General features: G+C 39.2%; 2 protein-coding genes across 2 annotated transcripts; one reads left to right on the top strand and one right to left on the bottom strand.

Annotated features, from left to right (window-relative positions):
- Positions 1–1,483: 1,483 nt before the first annotated feature.
- On the bottom strand, positions 1,484–10,279 carry LOC129744482 (myotubularin-related protein 2-like). The gene is made up of 5 exons (XM_055737009.1): positions 9,139–10,279; positions 3,482–4,507; positions 3,062–3,232; positions 2,794–3,001; positions 1,484–2,692 (listed from the first exon to the last, which is right to left on the bottom strand). Exons 1-5 carry the CDS (start codon positions 9,238–9,240, stop codon positions 2,355–2,357), a joined length of 1,845 nt encoding a protein of 614 aa, XP_055592984.1. The 5' UTR covers positions 9,241–10,279; the 3' UTR covers positions 1,484–2,354.
- A 406-nt stretch (positions 10,280–10,685) lies between these two features.
- LOC129744481 (serine/threonine-protein kinase TBK1-like) lies at positions 10,686–20,655 on the top strand. Its single transcript, XM_055737008.1, has 6 exons — positions 10,686–10,905; positions 10,978–12,175; positions 12,243–12,522; positions 12,606–12,681; positions 18,027–18,653; positions 18,718–20,655. The coding sequence occupies exons 2-6, from the start codon at positions 11,062–11,064 to the stop codon at positions 18,826–18,828; spliced, it is 2,208 nt and encodes a 735-aa protein (XP_055592983.1). The 5' UTR covers positions 10,686–10,905; positions 10,978–11,061; the 3' UTR covers positions 18,829–20,655.
- The last annotated feature ends 818 nt before the right edge of the window (positions 20,656–21,473 follow it).

Raw genomic sequence — 21,473 nt, 5'->3', positions numbered from 1 at the left:
ACAAAAATGACAAAAATGACAAAGATGAAAAAATTGACAAAAATGACAAAAATGACAAAAATGACAAAAATGACAAAAATGAAAAAAATGACAAAAATGACAAAAATGATAAAAATGACAAATATGACAAAAATGACAAAAATGACAAAAATGACAAAAATGACAAAAATGACAAAAATGACAAAAATGACAAAAATGACAAAAATGACAAAAATGACAAAAATGACAAAAATGACAAAAATGACAAAAATGACAAAAATGACAAAAATGACAAAAATGACAAAAATGACAAAAATGACAAAAATGACAAAAATGACAAAAATGACAAAAATGACAAAAATGACAAAAATGACAAAAATGACAAAAATGACTAAAAAGAACGGAAATGTCAAATGATGCCAAAAATGGCGAAAATTACTTAATTTACCAAAACATCCAAAATAAAAAAAAACAAAAGTAACAAAAACATAAACATCAAAAATATCAAATCTTGCAAAATTCAAGACTTCATGTAGGTACTGACAGTAATTTATGAATTTTGACATCGGAAACATTCCGAAATTAAAAGGCCTTTTTCATTATTAATACAATTGTTTGTCAAAACTTCATGATTTTTTAATTCAATTCAGCTTTGATTTTTTTCATAAATTTGAAGATTTGAACAGAACTAAAAGAAATAAAATTACAAAAAGCGGTATTAATGCTTATTATAGTTCAAAATTTTATATCTTATACGTAAATCCAATTCCTGAAAATTATGATCCATTTTAAAAAATCCCAATTTGAAATTAGAATTTTCTATATAAATCCCTAACGTGAATTTATTTCTCGTTTCTTAATCTGTATTGCGATTTCCCGATTCAGAATTTTCAATCAATTCTTAACTTTTAATTTACTTTTCAACCAGAATTGAGGCTCTCGGTTCAAAATTCAGACTCAGAATCCCGAACCAGAAATCAGACTAAACATTCTGAAACCATCCCTAGAATTCTTGTGAGTTTAGATCCAAACGTCCAGAATTTTGAATTCAAATTCCAAATTATGATTCAGAATTAAAAATAAGACTTAAATATTTGGTTCAGAACTTATTTGGTTGATGGAAAAAATGTAATGTTGGTCCTCTGTTGACGTTATAATTGAAGCTTCGACAAAAACCAACATCCTCTACCCACCAGAATCAAGGAAAACACAGCAGATTTAATCAAATCCCGCTTATCTATTCTTAGTCGAAAAGAAAAGGGGACGCCTGAGATAAAATCGGCCTAGCAGTCCCAACAACAACAACGATGCTAATTACTGCTTGTTTGTGGATACGCAACGTCCCCACAAGTAGGTTTACCTGTAACGATTGTTGGAAAACTTGTCCTCAGTTTGCCACAGAGCAAATAGCTAATAGATTTTTATGTCCCTGTGCGTCCCATCGCTTGGTGAGTGTATTAATTCTAGAGGAGATTTCGGATCAGTGTTGACAAAGTCTATCTCGTTTAGCTTAAAACATATTTATTCTTTTGGGTTCGATAATACAAATTCACTTGTTGCTTTTGTGTGTGTGTGTCGAAACGTGTGCTCTTGTTGGTTATTTAATCCTTTTTTTGAGGAAACTCTTCGGCAGCCGGCGTGGGTGGGGAAATGTAAAAGATAATGCATACATTAAATGTGCCTCTGTCGCCCCACGCATGGAAGGCTAAATGTTTCAAAGGGCAAGGCTGATCTGTTAGAAACAGTTTCCAATTCAGAGCCCCTGATTATCAAACCCCTAATCACTATCTCAACTGCTCTTAATAGGATTTGCGTGTGTGCGATGGTATTTTTGTGTCAGAGAGGCATCTTCTTCTAATATGATAATAAGGAAGCACGTTAAACAAAGCCGTATGCTACCCAGCCATAGGAAAATAGGTACATATACTGAAAGGTTTTGAGAGGTAGCATGCAACGAATTGAGGCCAGAGAGAATAATCTGGGGTGGAAAATTAACATTGGTCTAGGTATTTGTGATTATATACTTGTTTAAACCTTCAGAAGGGTTGTTTTACAAAAGTTTCTCACTTATCGGTAATTCAAATCTAAGGGCTAAGGGCTAAACGCAATCACACACCCACGTACTTGGGATTCTCATGCACTCCAACTAGTAGTGAGTTGATTAGTTTTCCGAAAACTCTTTTACCTCAACTCAGACTAAATCTCTAGCATAATAAAGAAAATACTTTGTTCTGAGCTATCAGTTTCTAACAAATTCACTCCGAAGAATGCGGTCAACAAATAATATCGGCCTCGCTTGTTCACACATCATTCACGCTACTTTCAATGCTAATAAATGTGTAGATAGTTTAGGAAAACAAATTGATCATCATCTTTTAGTGTAACGGAGATGTCAGCCGGTTCTGTTGCAGATGAGTCCGGTTGCCCTGTTGCTGATTTCCCGTCTTTTCCAACCGACAATCTTCGACCTGCTTCATCAGCTGCTCTTGCAATGCCAACAGTTCCCGGGTGCGTTGATAAACGGGATCCTGAGCACGCATACTCGGATTCCAGCGACAGTATAGGCCCTTCCAGAGGCGAATGTGACGCATGCTGACCACCGGTTTCAGAACTGTCTGAATAGCGCTGTTCCGGCCACCGTACAGTGGGTTCCGGTACTGTTCGTGGGTCGAGTTTATGAACGACCACAGCGAGACGGTTTTGTTTTTCAGGTCTGCAAAAGTGAGAAATAGTCCACGAGGAAAAAATATTAAATAAGAAAATCAAAAAAAATATTAAAACTTAAAATAGAGATTTTTATTAACAATCACTTACCTTTGTCAACACGTTCTCGCTCCGTATTGAACAGGAACGTTCCGAACCGACAGGAGTAAAGATGGTCCAAGATGGTGATCAGGAAATACTCATTGAATTCTAGGGCATGCGGGTACTGTTTGGTGATCTGCCACACGCAGTCGATGAACTGCAAAAATACCGGCGATCGATCCGCATCAGAGTGATGGTTGTCTCCGTGGCCAATACGCTGTGTCCAAGAAAAACTGCATCAAGATTGTTTTAAGTCGGTTAAGAATAACTAACGAACCTGTGCAAATTTGTGTCCGAAGCTTAGCCACTCTTTCTCGATCAGGACCTGAAAACCTTTCAGTGTGCGATAGTATGGATCCAGTAGCAACATTGCTAGGGCTGTTAGCTGCGAGGTACGATCCCATCCATCGGAACAGTGTACTACCACCGACATTCGCATGTTTTCTATCTGAAATTTAAATTTAAAAAAAATAACTAGAGCCTAGGTATTTTACTTCGGAACAAACTTCAGACAAGCTTATTTTATTTTTAGATTGATGAATCATCTAGTTACTGTTAATTCCAAGATAAGATTTGTAGGTGATGAATGTTCGATTCATTATCTTGTTTATTTCCGCAAAAAACAAAGAGGTAAACCGACAATGTCTGAATCATTTTAGAAGACTAACTAACTAAATGCGCCTACGCAAAGGCTTACCCGATCCACAATCCTCACTGCCCCGGCCAGAATGCACTTGATGTGTTTTAACCAGAGGGTGCTCTCGACTGCAGACAGCCACTTCTGATCGTCGCTGGCCGGAAAACAAATTTCCTTCAGCTTCCGCAAACTTTCTCGCATTACGTGAATGTTATGGATGTCCAAGAATGTCAGCTCGACATTTTTGTAAGCGTCTTCCGATTCGTAACCGCCACCCTTGGCCTTGTTTGCAATAGCATTTGCATTGGGCCGAGCGTCAAAAATGGACAACTTATCGGACTGTGCGTTTGCCTCCATTATGCAGTTGATGAATGTTTCATCGGCATCGTTCCGTTTGCCACTGACTCCGACAAGGGGCTGCGAGCAACGGGTTATGGTGGCCAGCGACTTCGGATGGATCCAGCATAGAACCGGAAGACGGTTACGGGACCGAAAGTTGGCTACTTGCTTGATCAGGTCGTCTTTAGCTGACTTCGGGACAGCCCAAACCGATGGGTAGCTGTCGCATATTTCGTACTTTTCGTTGATCCGAGTGATGCGCCAAGTGTCATTGTTGGCACTGTTAACTCCCATGCGTCGGAGTTCGGCCACAGGTTCGTACACACTCCATCCGTCTTCGGTGAACTTTTCCTTGTAGTTAAATGCAAAAAGTTGATTACCGCTTGCAAGTGGAAATGCGTATGACTGCAGCTTCTCGAAAACGGTCCTCCGCGAGTGATTTTCCTGCTTATGGGCGAACCGAAGGTTACGCATGTCCTTACAGAAAATATCAATGCCGTAGGAATTCTCTCCCCGGGAGCTGGCTCCTCCGACCTTTTCGATTCGACTTACGGCCCCCAACGGGCAGTCTACAATAACGACCGGATCCTTGTCGCTAGACGGCTGAGATCGAAAATGCAGCCGGTAGTTGGTGATGGTCAGTGTTCCAACTACCGGACCACTGTACGGGCAGATATACGAGACGTCGTTCTTGATGTCCTGCATGTTCTCACCGGACAGATAGGTGAAAGATGATTCGTTTGCCACCTAAAATTTAAGAAAATCACGTAAGTATATTTAGAGCTAACGGTTTGTGAAAAGCTAATACTTTTAAATTTTTATGAAAAAATATTGTCGATGACCAAAATCACACATTTGGCGACATATTTTTAACAAAGGATAAAACTTTCAACGCATTCTGTTCTAGAATAGCTAAAAATGCATATGGCAAAAAATGAGAACCATGACGAAAATAATAAAATGACAGAAATGGCGAATATCACAAAACTAACAAAACACCTGTTTTTGTAACTTCTAAAACAGTACAAAAATGATCATTAGACTGCCCCAAATTTGTATGGGAAATTCAAAACCTGTGAAATGTTATGCGCTGCAGGCTGAAATTGATCCTAGTCCTAGTACAAGATCTCATGCCAAATTTGGGCCAGATCGGATAACGGGAAGGGGTCGCTCAACGAGCCTGAAGTTTGTATGGGATTTTGAGACATTTTGTTCGGGAGAAACATGAAAAACCAGTTTTTCATCAATAACTTCGGTTCCCGTCGACCGATTTCTTTCAAAAACGAGTTTTCTTAAAGCCTAAATTATGACAAATATTTCATGCGAAGACTGCATTTCAATTAGAGTTAAGATAAGAAAGTTATTAGGCTTCAAAAATGGGCTGACTTTTTTAAGGATGGTATTCATCACTGTTAATGAGTCGAGGCGGTCGAACATATTGACGCCTCATTAACAGTGATAAATACCACCGTTAAAAAAGTTAGCTCATTTTTGAAGCCTAATAACTTTTTTATCTTAACTTTAATTGAAATGCAGTCTTCGGATGAAATATTTGTCATAATTTAGACTTTAAGAAAACCCGTTTTTGAAAGAAATCGGTCGACGGGAACCGAAGTTATTGATGAAAAGCTGGTTTTTCATGTTTCTCCCGAACAAAATGTCTCAAAATCCCATACAAACTTCAGGCTCGTTGAGCGACCCCTTCCCGTCATCCGATCTGGCCCAAATTTGGCATGAGATCTTGTACTAGGCCAAGGATCAATTTTGGCCTGCAGCGTATAACTTTTTCAAAAGTCGGGTCATTTGGGGCACTCTAATGATCATGAATTATAAAAAGTAAAAAATGGCAAAGTTGCATAAGTTGAAGAAAATTGACAAAAATAACAAGAATGTTATAAATCATAAAAAGTTATTGACAAAATGACAAACATGACATAAAAGATAAAATTGACATGAAAATTACATGAACGACAAAAAGAGACAATAATGACAAAAACAAAAAAAAAACAAATATGACAAAATTTCAAATACTACAAAAATGACAAAAATAAATTGACAAAAATGACAAAAATGACAAAAATGACAGACAAAACTTACAAAAATGACAAAAATGACAAAAATGATAAAAATGACAAAAACGACGAAATTTACAAAAATGACAAAAACGACAAAAATGACGAAAATGACGAAAATGACAAAAATGACAAAAATGGCAAAAATGAAAAAAATGACCAAAATGACAAAAACCGACTAAAATGGCAAAAATGACATAAATGACAAAAATGACAAAAAAAGACAAAAATGACAAAAATGACAAAAATGACAAAAATGACAAAAATGACAAAAATGACAAAAATGACAAAAAATACAAAAATGACAAAAAAGACAAAAATGACAAAAATGACAAAAATGACAAAAATGACAAAAATGACAAAAATGACAAAAATGACAAAAATGACAAAAATGACAAAAATGACAAAAAATACAAAAATGACAAAAAAGACAAAAATGACAAAAATGACAAAAATGACAAAAATGACAAAAATGACAAAAATGACAAAAATGACAAAAATTACAAAAATTACAAAAATGACAAAAATGACAAAAATGACAAAAATGACAAAAATGACGAAAATTACAAAAAAGACGAAAATGACAAAAATGAAAAAATGATAAAAATGACAAAATAGACTAAATGACTAAAATGACAAAAAATAACAAAAATGACAAAAATGGCAAAAATGGCAAAAATGACGAAAATGACAAAAATGACAAAAATGACAAAAATGAAAAAAATGACCAAAATGAAATAGATGACAAAATGAGAAGAAAGACAAAAATAACAAAAATGACAAAAATGGCAAAAATTACAAAAATTACAAAATTGACAAAAAATAACAAAAAACTCAGAAATAACAAAAAAAAATCAAATAAATAATGAAATATGACAGAAAAGTCCAAGATGACAAAAAAAAAGATTGACGAAACGACAAAAATAACAAACATGATAAAAATAATAAAATGACAAAAATATAATAAATATAATAAGATAACAAAAACGACAAAATGGAAAAAAAAAATACAAAAATGAATAACAAGACATAACTGACAAAATTGACAAAAATGACAAAAATATTTTTTAAAAAATCAAAAATGACAAAAATAACAAAAAAAGACGAAACATATTTTTTAATAAAAATGATAAAAATAACAAAAATGACAAAAACGGCAAAAATGGAAAAATGACTAAAATTTTAGACATTGACAAAAATGAGTAGAATGACAAAACAAAAATAACAATAATGAGAAAAACGTCCTGAATAACATTCTTGAAGAACAAACGACAGAAAAAAATAAACACTAAGTGACAAAAAATGACTAAAAAAGCAAGCATAACAAAAATTTACAAAAAAAAAAATTACAAAAATACACAATGGAAAATAAAAAAAAATCACGAAAATGTTAATAATGATACAATGAAAAAATGACAAAAAATGACTTAAAAGACAAAAATGAGAAAAATGAGAAAAAAGACAAAAATCACAGTGAGAAAAAATACAAAAAAAATGACGAAAATGACAGAAATGGCAAACATGACAAGAATGACAAAAATAACAAAAAGGACAGAATTATTAAGGATTAGAAAAAGTCAAAAAATAGAAAAGTATCATAAAAAGGGCAAAAATAACAAAAATAATAAAACTTCAAAATAATGATTAAAAAAGCAAAAGTTACTTAAATGATAAAAAAAAACAGAAATGATTAAAATGCTAAAAAGGCACAAATGACAAAAGTGTGAAAAATGACAAAATGAGCAAAATTACAGAAATGATAAAAATCATAAAAAGATTCTTTCAATTTCATTGCTTTATAATTCCTTATTTGAAGAAGTGTTCAAAATATCAAACCCGCTGGAATCCCTTTCCCAAAACTCAAGGGATCAATCATCCGCGGGGATGAAAATCCCGGAAAAAAGAAAACAACATTCCCAAGACTTAGAGGTGGGCAAAACGGCTCATTTCAATGAGCGGCTCAGAGCCGTTCGCTCAATTCAATGAGCCGGTTCATTTGAACGGCTCAAAAATGAACCGTGTCACGCGGCTAACACTGGAGCCGTTCACATACCACGTGGGTGGTTTGGAAATTTCCATGTAGAGGGGGGTAGGAGTTTGAGTCATGGCCACGAGGACATACTCACTCCATAAATATTTTTTAACATTGAATAGATATTATGAAATTGTAATTAATATTTTAATATATCTAGCATTTTAATGAAAATTATAAATAACTTTTTTTTAAAGTGCTAAATTCAAAGCAACATTACGTATTAAATTTCTACTACGAATATAAACTCGGGATTAATGTTTAATGTTATAAAAAACATGTTCAATTACACAGAAACATGTCCGCTGGAGTCATCAATTTTCGTTCATTTATCTCTAGCACACTTTAGCAGCTTTCTCACATTATCCAAATTAAAGTTAAAATTACATTATAGGCTCACATTTTTCGAGTGTCTGAATTTTGTTAATATTGTATACGAATACGTATACGGAACACGAGATATGGCTGAAAAATCAAAGAATCCAGCGCATCCCTATTTTGTGTGTTGATCTGCTTTTGCTTCAAATTTGCAGCTTTTGGTTCTTTGCCCATCAAATCACAGGTAACATAGACTGAGGAGCGAAGAACAGCAGAAAGCCGTTCGATCGTTCTCTCGAACCAAAGGAACCGTGCTGGGTGGTGGTTCAAAAAAGAGTCGAAAAACGGCTCGCAAAAGAACGGCTCGAAAAAGAACGGCTCAAAAAAGAACCGCTCAAAAAAGAACCGCTCAAAAAAGAACCGCTTAAAAAAGAACCGCGACTCGCTCAACTCTGGTTTACAATCTGAACGGCAAGAGCGGAGTATGGAGAGCCGTTCAATTTGATCAAATAAACGGCTCGGCTCGGATGCTCTGTTCGGTTTTTTTTTTCGAGCCGTCCTGTAGCTCTTTTTTAACCACCCACCACCCACTTCGGTTCTTTTGGTTCGGGAGAGCGAACGAACGGATTTCTGCTGTTCTCCGCTCTTCAATTTGTGTTGCTTGTTTGGTGATGGGAGAGCAACCAAGAGCTGTTTATTTGAACCGGCTCTTTTGGAAAGAACGAACGAACCGTGACTCGTTTGATTCGAAGAACGGACGGCTCTCCACTTTCCGCTCTTGCATATTGTAGCGGTTAAATATTTCAATCGGTGTTGAGCGGCGGGTCACGGTTCATTTTTGAACCGCGGCTCTTTTTTTAAGAGCCACGGGTCGTTCGTTCTTTTTGAAGAACCGGTTCAAATGAGCGGCTCTTGAGCGCTCGCGCATCACTACCAAGACTTTCAATAATACTCACAATGGTGTCCATTCCGTGTTTGGAGTTGAGCGAGCTGGATTTGGAATCGGAATCAAGGGAATTCGAGCTGCGATGGAAGTCCGAATTGTGATGGTGATCCATTGTCCCCCGGAATTGTACGTGTGCCACGATTGCCTCGTCGTCGTATGGGACCGAATTCCGCAATCCGATCCGTGTGAGAGAGACTACGCCCCCGTTCGTCTGCTAACTGTATATCCTACTGTTATGGGAACTTTCAGCAGCGACACTGTTGACGTAAGCTCTCGATGTTTTTACGCTTTTGAATCTTTCTTTCTTCTCCTAGCGCCTAAATGAATCCTCAGCTATCGTAGACAGTCAATAAATATCACTTATTTGCGCTGATATTAGCAATAACTTTAAAAACCGATCCCAAAAAGATATCGATAATCACAAATTGTTTCGTCTTTTCTACACACTCAGATGGAACTATCTCTTCAAGGAGTAAATTTAATACTCGTGTGGAAATCACCGGACCACAGAACCAAAATTACTTTATCGATTAATTTTGAACGCGTTCTCAAAGTGAACAGTTTATATCATGTTGTTTTAAAATTTTACTAAACGATTGATTTCAATTAATGTTCTTCCTGGATTACGTCTTTTGAATGATTTGAAAAATTAATAACTTTAACTAGCGTTAATTCTATCCGTTTCCATTCAACAAAAGATTTCCGTGCACGTTCTGTGACATAAATATCGAATAACTTTCCATTCGAACCCATCGTGAAAATACCACCGCTAAACATTAGCCATGTTCAGTGACTAATGAATTTGTACTGTAAAAATTTGTAAAAAGCAATTCAAGGCAAAATATAAATATAATAATAAATATCGCATTAATTCTGAATTTTGCGGGTTGTTTTTAACATTCGAAGATTATTTTCAAGGAACTTGAGGAAGTGGGGATTATTCTACGAATCAGATGATGTGATTCATCTAACGCTTCAAATAATAAATTTTCGATGTGAGTTTCTTGCCGGAAGCATATCATGGATTCAGTATAAAGCTGTAAATTAAGCCGTCACATAATTAAATCTATCAGAAAAAAAATCTGAAAAGTTAAATTTGAGAAACTTGTTTTCGTAAAATTATGAAATCTTGCTCGAATGAAATACCTTAAAAACGACCAAGCTATGATGAAACATTATATGAATAATATATGAATTAAAACGATTTGTGTATCACAATTAGTGCAAAACCATCCGTTTATCAAATCTTTATGTTAAAAATGTGACAAAACACACAAAAATAGTCTCTGTCAGGTTGATATATTCTCATTACTATCCTAAACATGCATGTTTGTTCATGGAATTCATAGCGAATGTTTTCCATTTTTGTTCCTCTGCAAATTCGTCGTCTGGAAGAAAGGACATACGCAACATCGCAATTGGCAAGCAAGGTTTGGGTTCGTTTTCAGTGTGTTTTTAAATTTTGTTTCATTCGACGTAATGAAAGCTCACACGAGATTTAAATTTCGAACTGCTGGCATCCCAGCCGTTACCAAATATTTGATCCGATAGGACCTTTTGAAATGTGATCCAATGTTCCTCGCGCGACTGTTTTGATAAAATTTCGTCAACCAAATTCGTTCTTCATGTTCGTTTAGAAAGTTGGCTAATAAAATTATAGTGAATCGATCAGTCTGGTTGTGCTAAAAGTGATCGTCTAAACTGTTAAACGTTGCCTTAATTTTTGTGTTGTAATTCGTCATTTGTTTTGTTAGCTGGCCGTCTTTCTAGAACAAAGGCAAGGATTGAAAATTCGGAAAAAAAAAATTCACGGAAGTTGTTTTCTCATCAACATTAATTTTTCCACCAGAATTTGCATGTGTTGTAAGCGTTGTGTTTTTCTGGATTATCTTGATCAATCAGAGTCACTTTAAATAACACAACAACCGAAATTATGAATTCCTTTTTACGAGGCTCCACCAATTATGTCTGGTGCACTACAAGTGTTCTGGGGAAAGGAGCCACGGGGGCTGTTTTCCAGGGAGTCAATAAACATAACGGGGAACCAGTGGCCGTCAAGACCTTCAACCAGCTTAGCCACATGAGACCTCACGATGTGCAGATGCGAGAGTTCGAGGTGCTCCGTAAGGTCAAGCATAATAATATCGTAAAGCTGCTGGACATTGAAGATGATCAAGAGGGACGGGGAAAGGTCATCGTCATGGAGCTATGCACTGGGGGCAGCCTGTTCAACATTTTAGATGATCCGGAGAATACATACGGCTTGCCACAGAGGGAGTTTCTGCTGGTTCTGGAGCACTTGTCCGCTGGAATGAAGCATTTGAGGGACAATAACCTGGTCCATCGAGATTTGAAACCAGGAAACATTATGAAATATATCTCGGAAGATGGGCAAACAATCTACAAATTGACCGATTTTGGGGCTGCCCGTGAACTGGAAGAAAACCAGCAATTCGTATCACTTTACGGTACCGAAGAGTATCTGCATCCGGATATGTACGAAAGAGCTGTGCTGAGGAAGTCCATCAATCGTAGTTTCACCGCTAATGTCGATCTCTGGTCGATTGGTGTAACTCTTTATCACGTGGCTACGGGAAATCTTCCGTTTCGGCCATATGGTGGTCGTAAAAATAAGGAAACCATGCATCATATTACCACAAAAAAGGCCCCCGGAGTTATCTCAGGTACACAAACAAGCGAAAATGGACCGATTGAGTGGTCTCGGCATCTGCCCCCTCACTGTCAACTGAAGGCAGGTTTGAAGTTCCTAGTCACCCCGCTGCTAGCGGGTTTGCTCGAGGAAAATCAGAAACGCATGTGGTCTTTCGACCGTTTCTTCTACGAAGTTCAGCACATCCTTAATAAGAAAGTGCTGCACATTTTCTATGCTAATCGGGCCACCTCGATTGAGGTGTACATGGATCCCGAGGAAACGTTCTTCAACTTGAAAGAGCATATTTTTGTGCAAACGGAAGTGCCCCACAGCTCGCAGCTATTGCTGTTGGAGTCAGAACTGTTTGAATTGAAAGTGGGTGCTAACAATAGTGGTAAGGCTTTGATTGAATAAATGTTGATAATTCACATTCTAACTTAAAATATTCGTTATGATCTCAGCACGCGGCTACCAATCGACCGAATCGGAAGCGCCGCTGATGTTGTTCAACATCGAGAACAACAACGTCACGCTTCCAACCGAGCTGGACTTGCCCAAGTTTCCTTCGTTCCCGAGCGGCGTTTCGGTCGAGAACGATGCCAGTCTGGCCAAGGTGGGCTGCTCGGTGGGTCACGAATGCAAACGGCGAGTGGAAACCTTCTCCTCGCTGGACACGTTGATGAACAAGGCCGTGGAGCAGTTCGCGGGGCTACTGAAGAATTTGCTGCTCAAACTGCTGGAGTGAGTGTCAAGAGTGTGGATTTCATGATTCATTCCGTTCGATATTTTCATGGAGAATTAAATTTTGCCTAACTATATTTCAGTCGAGTCAAACACCTCGAGGACGTTGGCAATTCAATTTGGGAGATTTCGGAGTTGGTGGAAGTAGCTGTTCTAAATGTAAGTATATTCGTTTTTTAAGGACAAAAATCGCAACCAGTTTGCTTTGTGTTGTAGCTAATCGGATTCTACTGATAATTTTTATTGGCTTTTTAAGTCCATAACACTTAGCGATAAATATGCCAAGCGATAACCAATTTCACGTTTCCAATAGCTATCTATGAAGATTTTATCTCCACACTAATATTGTACTGCTATCACAAACTTCCCGACTCAGTCAATGTTAATGAGATGATGATGAGTGGGACACGAGTCAGCGAACTTGGAAAGCTGAGCCATTTAACCGACGAAGGTTAAATGAAAGCCAAAAACATACATCCAAAGAACTTTTCTTTGTTCATTTTTCTCTGTTCTGTGAGTTTGAAACAGAAATTATCTTAGATATTTTTTTATAGGAAAAGTCAGAACGTTTTGCAAAATTAAAAAACGTTCTTCAGTGATGTCATAAAAAGTTATACTAAATGTTTCTTTAACAGTTTGAAAAAATGTGGATAATTTTTTTTTATTTGTCGGCCTTATCGGTGAAAAGTGATGTCTTTTTAAAAAAAAACATGTTAAGATTATGAAATTTTATAGTTGGATAGCAACTTAGCACCAAATTTTTGTTCAGCACGCACCAACTGTTATGAAATGGTATAGATAAAGATGCACCTACCACCACACATTAGTAGGCCAATCGTGGTTCGCCCCACAAGCGGAAACTTGCAGTGCGAACGAACAGAAAGATGATATGTGATCACCCAGAACGGATCTATCGATGTGTAGCCTTCTCAGTTTGTTATCATCGCGTTTTGACACAACCGGGGTTTGCTTGCAAACGGTCGATGTGGCATTCGTGTCTAGTGAGTTTTGTTTTTACAGAAATTTGTAGACATAACATTTTTTAAAAAATTCTATAAGTGATTTTTCGTTCGTTTCTTCGTTTTTTAAGATTTCAAAAACAGTTCCCTCGATATTGAATTCCTTACGAGCTTCTTCGTATCCGCGACAGTCGGTCAAAATGTGTTGCACAGTGGTTTGTACGCCGCAGAATTGGCATATCGGTGGGGGGCTTCTGTCAAACAAGTGTGCATGGGTCAGTCTTGTATGACCTATGCGTAATCTTGTTAAAACAGGCTGGTCTGATGAGCATTTCCGGTCTTTAGGTTTTATGGGCGTATATTTGTGTTGCCTAAGGAATGACTGATTTGAATGCCATTTGTGTTCCGATGTGCTCCATATGCTGGTTTTAACGTTCCGAATGGCATCTTGAGCTGGAATTCTACGATCGGCTGACGGTGGGGTGCTATCACGTGCGATGTTAGCACATTTATCGGCTTCTTCATTGCCAGGTATTCCAGCATGTCCTGGTACCCAAGTGAATATGAGATTTCGCTCGCGTAAATCATTGAATTATATAATATATAATATAAGGCGAAATTCGATTCCTTGATTAAACGAATAATAATCGAAATATTAAAAATCAATTTTGGTTTTCATGTATGTACATAAGGATGGTCCAATAATAGGAATATGTTCCGGAATCGAGACCTTGAAGGCTTAAATCGTTTCTTGGCCTGTCAGAAGAAACGATGCCAAATTTCAGCTGATTTGGTTAACTCCCCAAGTAACATTTAAAGTTTTATAGCAGGCTACTAGACGAAGTTTAGGTTTAATAAGAGGCTTGAAGAGTCTTACAAAATAATTGGTGCTACTTGGGTCTATTCTAAGGGGTCGATTAAGAGTGCTCAAGTTTGCATTAAAATTTGTTGCGCATCACTTGGGAAAGGAGAAACTTGTCTAGTTGGTTGTAGAACTTGAAAAACTTTACCTAACTAATTTCGCTACCTTAACCTACCTAAACGATCTCCATGGTTACATATAATACTTGTTTATTAATTATGTGTATGTTGTTATTTGTCTCATCGATTGCTTCGATTAGACAAATCTCAACACTCCTCCTCAACATACACATTCGCAATCTTTAAACTGCTTACTGCCTCCAGTGGCTCCTCTTGAAGATGAGGCTGCTCTACTTTCACGCACCACCGGACCTCATTCGTCGCCGTTGGCTCCAGCCCGTCGATCTTCCATGATTTTTGGCTCGACGACCTCCAACTGGAATCCAGGTACGACAACCTTCCAATTGGCTCCTGGTCTGACGACCTTTCGTGATCCCTGATCCGACGACCTCTATCTGACCTCTGGTCTCGACTCACTTGCTGAGGCTCGAAGCTTTCTCCTTCGCCTCGAAGCCTTTCCTGAGGCCTGCGCTTGCCAGTGGTTCCCGTCCGATGACCTCCACTTGGCTTTCCGGTCTGACGACTTTCCGCGGCACCGGATTTGCGAACTTCTGTGGTACCCCGTTCGCAAGTCCACCAGTGACTCAAGGTTCGACGACCACCACCTGGTTCTTGACTTGACGACGTTCCATGACACTGGCTTTCGGTACGACGACCTACCAGTGAATCTGGCCCCGGTCCGACGACCTAGTTTAGTTCCGGCTCGACGCTCTTAGTATTGGCACCAATGGCACGAGGATCTTCAGCTGGCTCTCGACTCGCCGACTTTCCAAGAATCTGACCAAACGACTTTCCATGGCACCGGTCCGACGACCTCTCAGTTGCTCCGTTTCGACGACTTCTCAGTGGCTCCGATCCGTCGACTTAGTTTGGTTCCGGCTCGGCGCTATTTTATTGGCCCGACGCCTTACCTATGGCACGACGACCTTCCCCTGGCTCCCGGCTCGCCGACCTTCCTATGGATTCCGGTCAGCTCGCAATGGATTCGACCCAACGACCTCCCTTTGTATCTGTCCGACGACCACCGTTTGTCGATCCACACCTGGCTTCCCGCTCCGACGACCTTCCAGATGACTCCTGGTCTTACAACTCTCCACGGTCCCCGGCTCATTGACTTCCCTTGATTTCGGTTCGTTGTCCTTCCATCTGCTTCCTGGCTGGATGATTGTCCACTGTTGATTCCGCTTCTTCTCCTCCTTTCCACTAGTTCTGGGCCCATAACCTGTTGTGCAGCACTTGGGCAGTGGAAAGGAGAGACTTGTCTAGTTGGTGGTAGAACTTGGAATACTTTATTTAACTAATTTCGCTACCTTTTTTGGGTTTAACTTTTGTGCAAATGTAGCGATTGCTCTAATGATATGCTGCCTATCGGATTCGCAGCGAACGCATGTTTTGCAAGACAGTCGTCTGGCAATCTCGCAACATGTCATGCCCATTGTATCCGTCCAGCCTTCGCCATCTTCTGCATACTGGGTTCGCCGTAGAGGCGAGTGAGCTCGTGGTTCATCCTTCGCCTCCACACTCCGTTCTCCTGCACGCCGGCAAAGATGGTTCTTAACACTCGTCACTCGAATACTCTGAAAGTGCGCAGGTCCTCCTCAAGCAACATCCACGTCTCGTGTCCATATAGGACAGCCGGTCTAACAAGCGTGATGTACAGGTTACATTTTTTTGCGAAGGCATAGTTTTATCGTCTGCAGTTCCTTGTGGAGACCGTAGAAGACATGATCTTTCGCCGCCGAATTTCACGGCTGGTGTCATTGTTTGCGGTAACCAATGAGCCTAGATAGACAAAATCTTCGATTATCTCCAGCTCTTCGCCGTCGATCGTGACTTTGTTGTCACTGCATGGACTGGCGGGGTCGGTTTGTCTTGGATCCGCAGGCCAGCATATACTTCGTCTTGGACGTATTTAATCACCCAATTTACACGTATTTATCACCCGTATTTAAACCCAATTTCTACTTTGCGTTTCAGTTTGCTGTAGATCTCCTCCACCGCCGCAAAGGTTCTGCTATATCAATGTCGTCGCAAAGCAGATAAGTTAGCTGGATCTGTTGAAAATCGTGCCCCGCATTTCACTCACCGCTCGTCGAATCTTCTAGCGCCCCGTTGAACATCATGCAGGATAGACCATTGCCTTGTTGAAAATCCCTGCAGGATTCGGACTATTTACCCAAAATTCGCACACAGCACTGCGTTCCATCTGGTCAGTCTGGTCAACTTCCCAGAAAAGCCGTTCTCGTCCACGATTTTCCACAGCTTGTCATGGTCGATCATGTCTTATGCGGCTGTGAAGATTTATTCCGTCATAGACCGACTCTGCATGAAACCGGCTTGATGACTTCCCACGAATCTGTTTGTTATCGCTCAGTAGTGCTCACAGTCCAGTTTGTTGCCCTTCTTGTAATGGGGGTATATAACCCGTTCCTTCCACTCCTCCGGCAGCTGTTCTGTGAGCCGAATCGGAATCAACCAGTGTCGACAATCGGCCAACTTGTCCGACTTGTCGCTATTCAGCTGGCGGATGGCTTCCTTAACTTCACTCATCATTGGAAGTGGCTCCTCTAGGTCGTTTGCTACACTGGCTATGTACCTTTCTCCACCGTATTGGTCTCCTGCGTTCAGGTGTTCATCGACGTGCTGCTTCCACCTTTCGGTCAACCCACGGTTGTCCGCCAGGATGCCTCCGTCCTTATTCAGGCACATTTCCGCATGCTGCACGAAGCCTTTGCGATGATGCGTTTCGTGTTTCTTGGGAACAATGCAGCTGCTCCAGCTCCTCCTGCAGGCGGCGCTTTTTCTCCTGGAAAATTCGGACTCGCTGCCTCTTCCGCTGTCGGCGATTTTCCACATTTCGACGGTTGCTTCTTTGCAATACTGCCGCCCGCGCGGATTTCTTTTCGTTCATCAGCCTCCTACACTCCTCGTCGAACCAGCCGTTCCGTCAAGTTCGTTCCACATACCCGATAACGTTCTCCACAACACTTTTGCGAAATTTATCCGAAGCGGGCTTCAGTTTCGGATGTTGTTTACTACGAAGAATTTTGGGCGCCTCTTTGCCGTCACCAGATACTGGTCTGACTCGACGTTGACGCCTCGACAGGATCTGATGTCGATAGTGTCCGAGAAGTGTTGGCTATCTATCAAAACGTGGTCGATCCGTGATTGCGTTTGATTCGGTGATCTTCAGGTGCACCTGTGTGGGGGGCGGTGCTGGAAGATGTTAATACGAATGGCATATTTGAGGGCGGCTCCTCGATTTCGACGGTAGAGTTCATCGTCTTTTTTCGAACTTTGCACAATCGAAGAACATTTATCAACATAAAAGCGATATAGTACGCTAGTTGCTAATTAGGACTCAACTCAAAATTTTTGTCTCTCTTTTTTCTCTCATTTCTTTTCAATTTTTCGGTTCCCTCTATAATTCGCATAATTCCAATGGAAATATGTATTGGATGGAAATGTGAACTATATGACATTCTGATTTTTTCGAGTTTCATCAACCTTGTCTCTACATAATATTTCATTTACTTATTCATTCATTTTTATTCTATTTTTCAGAACGAGGCGTACCAGGACAAGGCATCGCAAATTGCAACCGATTTGAATACCTTGAAAAGTGCGTTCCAAAAAATTTCGGACCCGGTCCAGCAGCTGCACAATCGCTTCGTTGCCGAGGAATCGCTCAGCCGCGAGTGGATCACAGCCTATCGAGATCTTCGCAGCCCGAACAAAAATCGCGTTAACGAGAAGGCCAAATATCTGGTCGAGAGGCTGCGGGACTCCTGGCAACATTTGCTACGGGACCGAGCAACCCGATCGCTAACCTACAACGATGAACAGTTTCACGCCCTGGAGAAAATCAAAATCACCGAAACCGGCAAAAGAATCAAAACTCTGCTGAACGACGATGTTCGCCCAGCAGTAGAATTGGAAGCCGAATGTTTGGCCGATTGGTACAAAAAAGCTCAGACCATCTTCCTGCAGACTCAGTTTCTGCACAAGGATGTGACTTCACACGAGGAGACGTTGTTCGACATCCGGGATCGATTGGTTCAGATTAAGGAGGATTTGAAGGAAGACATCAAAAATGATGGGGAAGTGTCGAAGATTGCTAATGAATCAACCATGAATGAGCATAACATCGAATGCATCAGAAAAACAAAAGAAATGCAAAGTTATCTGAGGGTAAATATTTTACTTTCGATTTGTGGGCATTTGGCAACTTTTTTTTAAATTTCGTTTTTTTTAGACTATGTACAACTATATGCGGGATATCAAAAAGACGGTTCAGCAAAACAACGAGCTAATTGAAGTTTTCAATATGGATCAACATTCCGTTAAAAATGAAGAATCCACTTGATTTCCAAAGTTCCGTAATTAATTCGAGTGATAGTTTTTGTTCTTTTTAAAAACAAAACCAATTTATCTTATACTACTCCTATAATAGTATACATTTACTAGATAATGTCTATTATCCACATTGTAAGATGTTTTTATTTTCATGACTCAATATACCCCCAGGAAAAGATAATTAAAATAATGTTTTAATTTGATCAATCAACGAACACAGAGAAAGCTCGCCCATTCCACAAGAAACTGAGGGAAAAATTACATCCGCCCCTCACTGCTGGGGGCACATAACATGGAAACAAAATTACAGCAACCAACACGGCACCCGACGTCTGCAAAAACTTCCCCATTCCAAGCAAAAAAAAGGAGACCAGGACAAAGACGGCGCTGTAGGACTCCATCCATTTGGATCTTTTAACGATGGTACATAGACACCCCAAAAGTCCTTGAGGCAAAACGGAAGAAAAATAATTTACACACCCAAAAACCGACGGCTGGTAAGCTTCTTCTTTCAATTCTTCACCCCAAACCCCAAATAAGGCTTGGCTTCCATGTTTTATGGTCGCCCCTCCCGTATTGTGGGGAGTACCGGATAAAGGAAATGGGTGCGGGAGTGAGCTACAAAACAAAAACGGCAACCCACCAACATTGGCAACGATCAAACAGTGGGCTCTTTCCTACCCCAACCCAATCTACCGATTCGGTTTGCGGTTCCGTCGATTCCGTCATTCGGGAGACGAGCGTTGAAAGCATATAGGAGATTTTGCTGATTTGTGCAGGATCTGCGGGTGCTGGATTAGTAGCTACCACCTCGGTGGGTGGTGGTGCGTTTTATTATGTGAGTCCATCCCCCAAACTCCTCGCCGAACTCGCAGCATGTTATCACAGACACAGACGATTTAGAGATGGACGGCGGGATACTTCCTGCACGTGGCTGCCCTGTTTGTTACCGGGAGTGCGCAAGCGTTCGGCTTGGGTTTTGTTGTTTGTGTGCTGGGGCCCGTGCCTCTCCGGCAAAGGATGCCTCTTGCTGGTGCTAGTGTGACGGAATCAGATCCATCCATCCGTCTGCGATTGCTGTTTTGAAAGATGTAATCATTAAGCGCTGACAGAGAATGATTAGTCTGTTATTGGCAATTTCGAGTCATCCGTGGAAGGCATTTCGGCAGAACTTGAAATCATATCCTTTGGATGCTCAACGACATTTGAATACAAATTTTATCTTAAGCAATGTTAGGATTCGTCATCTTATTCAGTCATAGAATGTTTAATTTTAATTCGAACATATTATATTGTTGATATTATGATTACGAATGACCTAAATAAACAAAATAGAATAGAACAGAATATGATTACCGTTTGATATAAATTGAGTAGTTTTAGCTGCTGTAAATTCAATTGAAAATGTATACGCCTTTCTGTATTTCTTTTGCTTAAGAGTGAGTTTTCCAAAACAGTTGTCAATTTTCAACCACTCGATTTTTTTTATTTTTCATACAAATAATTTAATTAAAAAAAAAACTTTTTCATTCCTGACCAATAATGTAGCCAAAGAAATATAAGAGCATTATAGCTACTTTCGAGAAAACACGCTTTAAAGTTTTCGTGTTCAGCGATTTTTCATACATTTTTCGAAATTTTGTAGTTTTTGATCGAAAAAAAACACTCACTCATTTTTATCATGTTTCAAAATTAAGTACAGATCTAATACTTATTGAAAATGGAACAAACCTATACTTATACAAAACCTTAGGAAATAGTATTAAATATTAAGGTGTTTCTAATATTTTGTTGATAATGTGGCGTTTTACAAGGGAATAATGGATTTTTTTAAATTTATTCAACTAAACTTAAAAAAATTTCAATGTTACAACCATTAGACCGAGTGACAAATAAAAAATTATATAAGGTACATGTTTTTGAGTAAAGATTAAAGAACAAAAGAAATGTTGCTCAACTGTTTGTTGCCTATTAAAAAATATTAGAATAGTTGTCTAATCATGTGAATTATTCATATTACGACTTTGAATTTATTTTTACAGTAGCCAAAATCTGTATTTTTTTTAATTCCTTTATTTGAAATGACTCATACCTTGAGGCTTTCAAGAGCTAAGCTCGTTCTGAATGTTTACAATATTTTTCTTAAGATCTGTTATCTTGCTATCGCAAAGTTTATAAACTCTGGAATTAAATGAGTTCATTGAATTCGTTTCTACTAAACTAACACCTGTGCTAATTTTAAAAGAAAAAGACAAGCTCTTCTGAAAAAGTACATATTTAAAATATCCAAATCCTAGAAACTTAATATAGAGCCAAAAAGAAAAGCTTTTTTCTTCAATAAAACAGCTTAGATCAATTAAGGCAGCTGATCTTCAGTAAAATATCCTCCACCCTCTGCCCAAACATTAAAGCGAGAAAGAAATACCGGCAGCAGCACAGCAGTAGTGTATGGTTACCCGCTTTCGCCCACGCAATTCTGATGTCTGGCGCTCTCTGATCATCGTCGCACCAGCTTACGGGACAAGACCCGCTCGATTCTTATAGGACTATTTCATTCAACAGAAAAAAAAATCCCTTTAGCAGCCAGGCAGCAGCACAAGCAACCATTCAAAAAAGGCAATTTGAAAATAATCTCACTTCGGTCAAACCTCACCG

This window comes from Uranotaenia lowii, chromosome 2, assembly GCF_029784155.1.
Source record: "Uranotaenia lowii strain MFRU-FL chromosome 2, ASM2978415v1, whole genome shotgun sequence".
Taxonomy (NCBI): domain Eukaryota; kingdom Metazoa; phylum Arthropoda; class Insecta; order Diptera; family Culicidae; genus Uranotaenia; species Uranotaenia lowii.
The sequence above is the reverse complement of the archived record's forward strand: the minus strand, read 5'-3'. Positions and strand labels throughout refer to the sequence as shown.

Bases quoted from the DNA above. Each gene is read 5' to 3' on its own strand.
- LOC129744482 (XM_055737009.1), bottom strand. From the start codon at position 9,240: ATGGATCACCATCACAATTCGGACTTCCATCGCAGCTCGAATTCCCTT. The intron at 4,508-9,138 runs GTGAGTATTATT...CTTAAATTTTAG, and splicing joins AACACGGAATGGACACCATT to GTGGCAAACGAATCATCTTT. The intron at 2,693-2,793 runs GTAAGTGATTGT...TCACTTTTGCAG, and splicing joins GCGAGAACGTGTTGACAAAG to ACCTGAAAAACAAAACCGTC.
- LOC129744481 (XM_055737008.1), top strand. From the start codon at position 11,062: ATGAATTCCTTTTTACGAGGCTCCACCAATTATGTCTGGTGCACTACA. The intron at 12,176-12,242 runs GTAAGGCTTTGA...TTATGATCTCAG, and splicing joins AGTGGGTGCTAACAATAGTG to CACGCGGCTACCAATCGACC. The intron at 12,523-12,605 runs GTGAGTGTCAAG...ACTATATTTCAG, and splicing joins TTGCTGCTCAAACTGCTGGA to TCGAGTCAAACACCTCGAGG.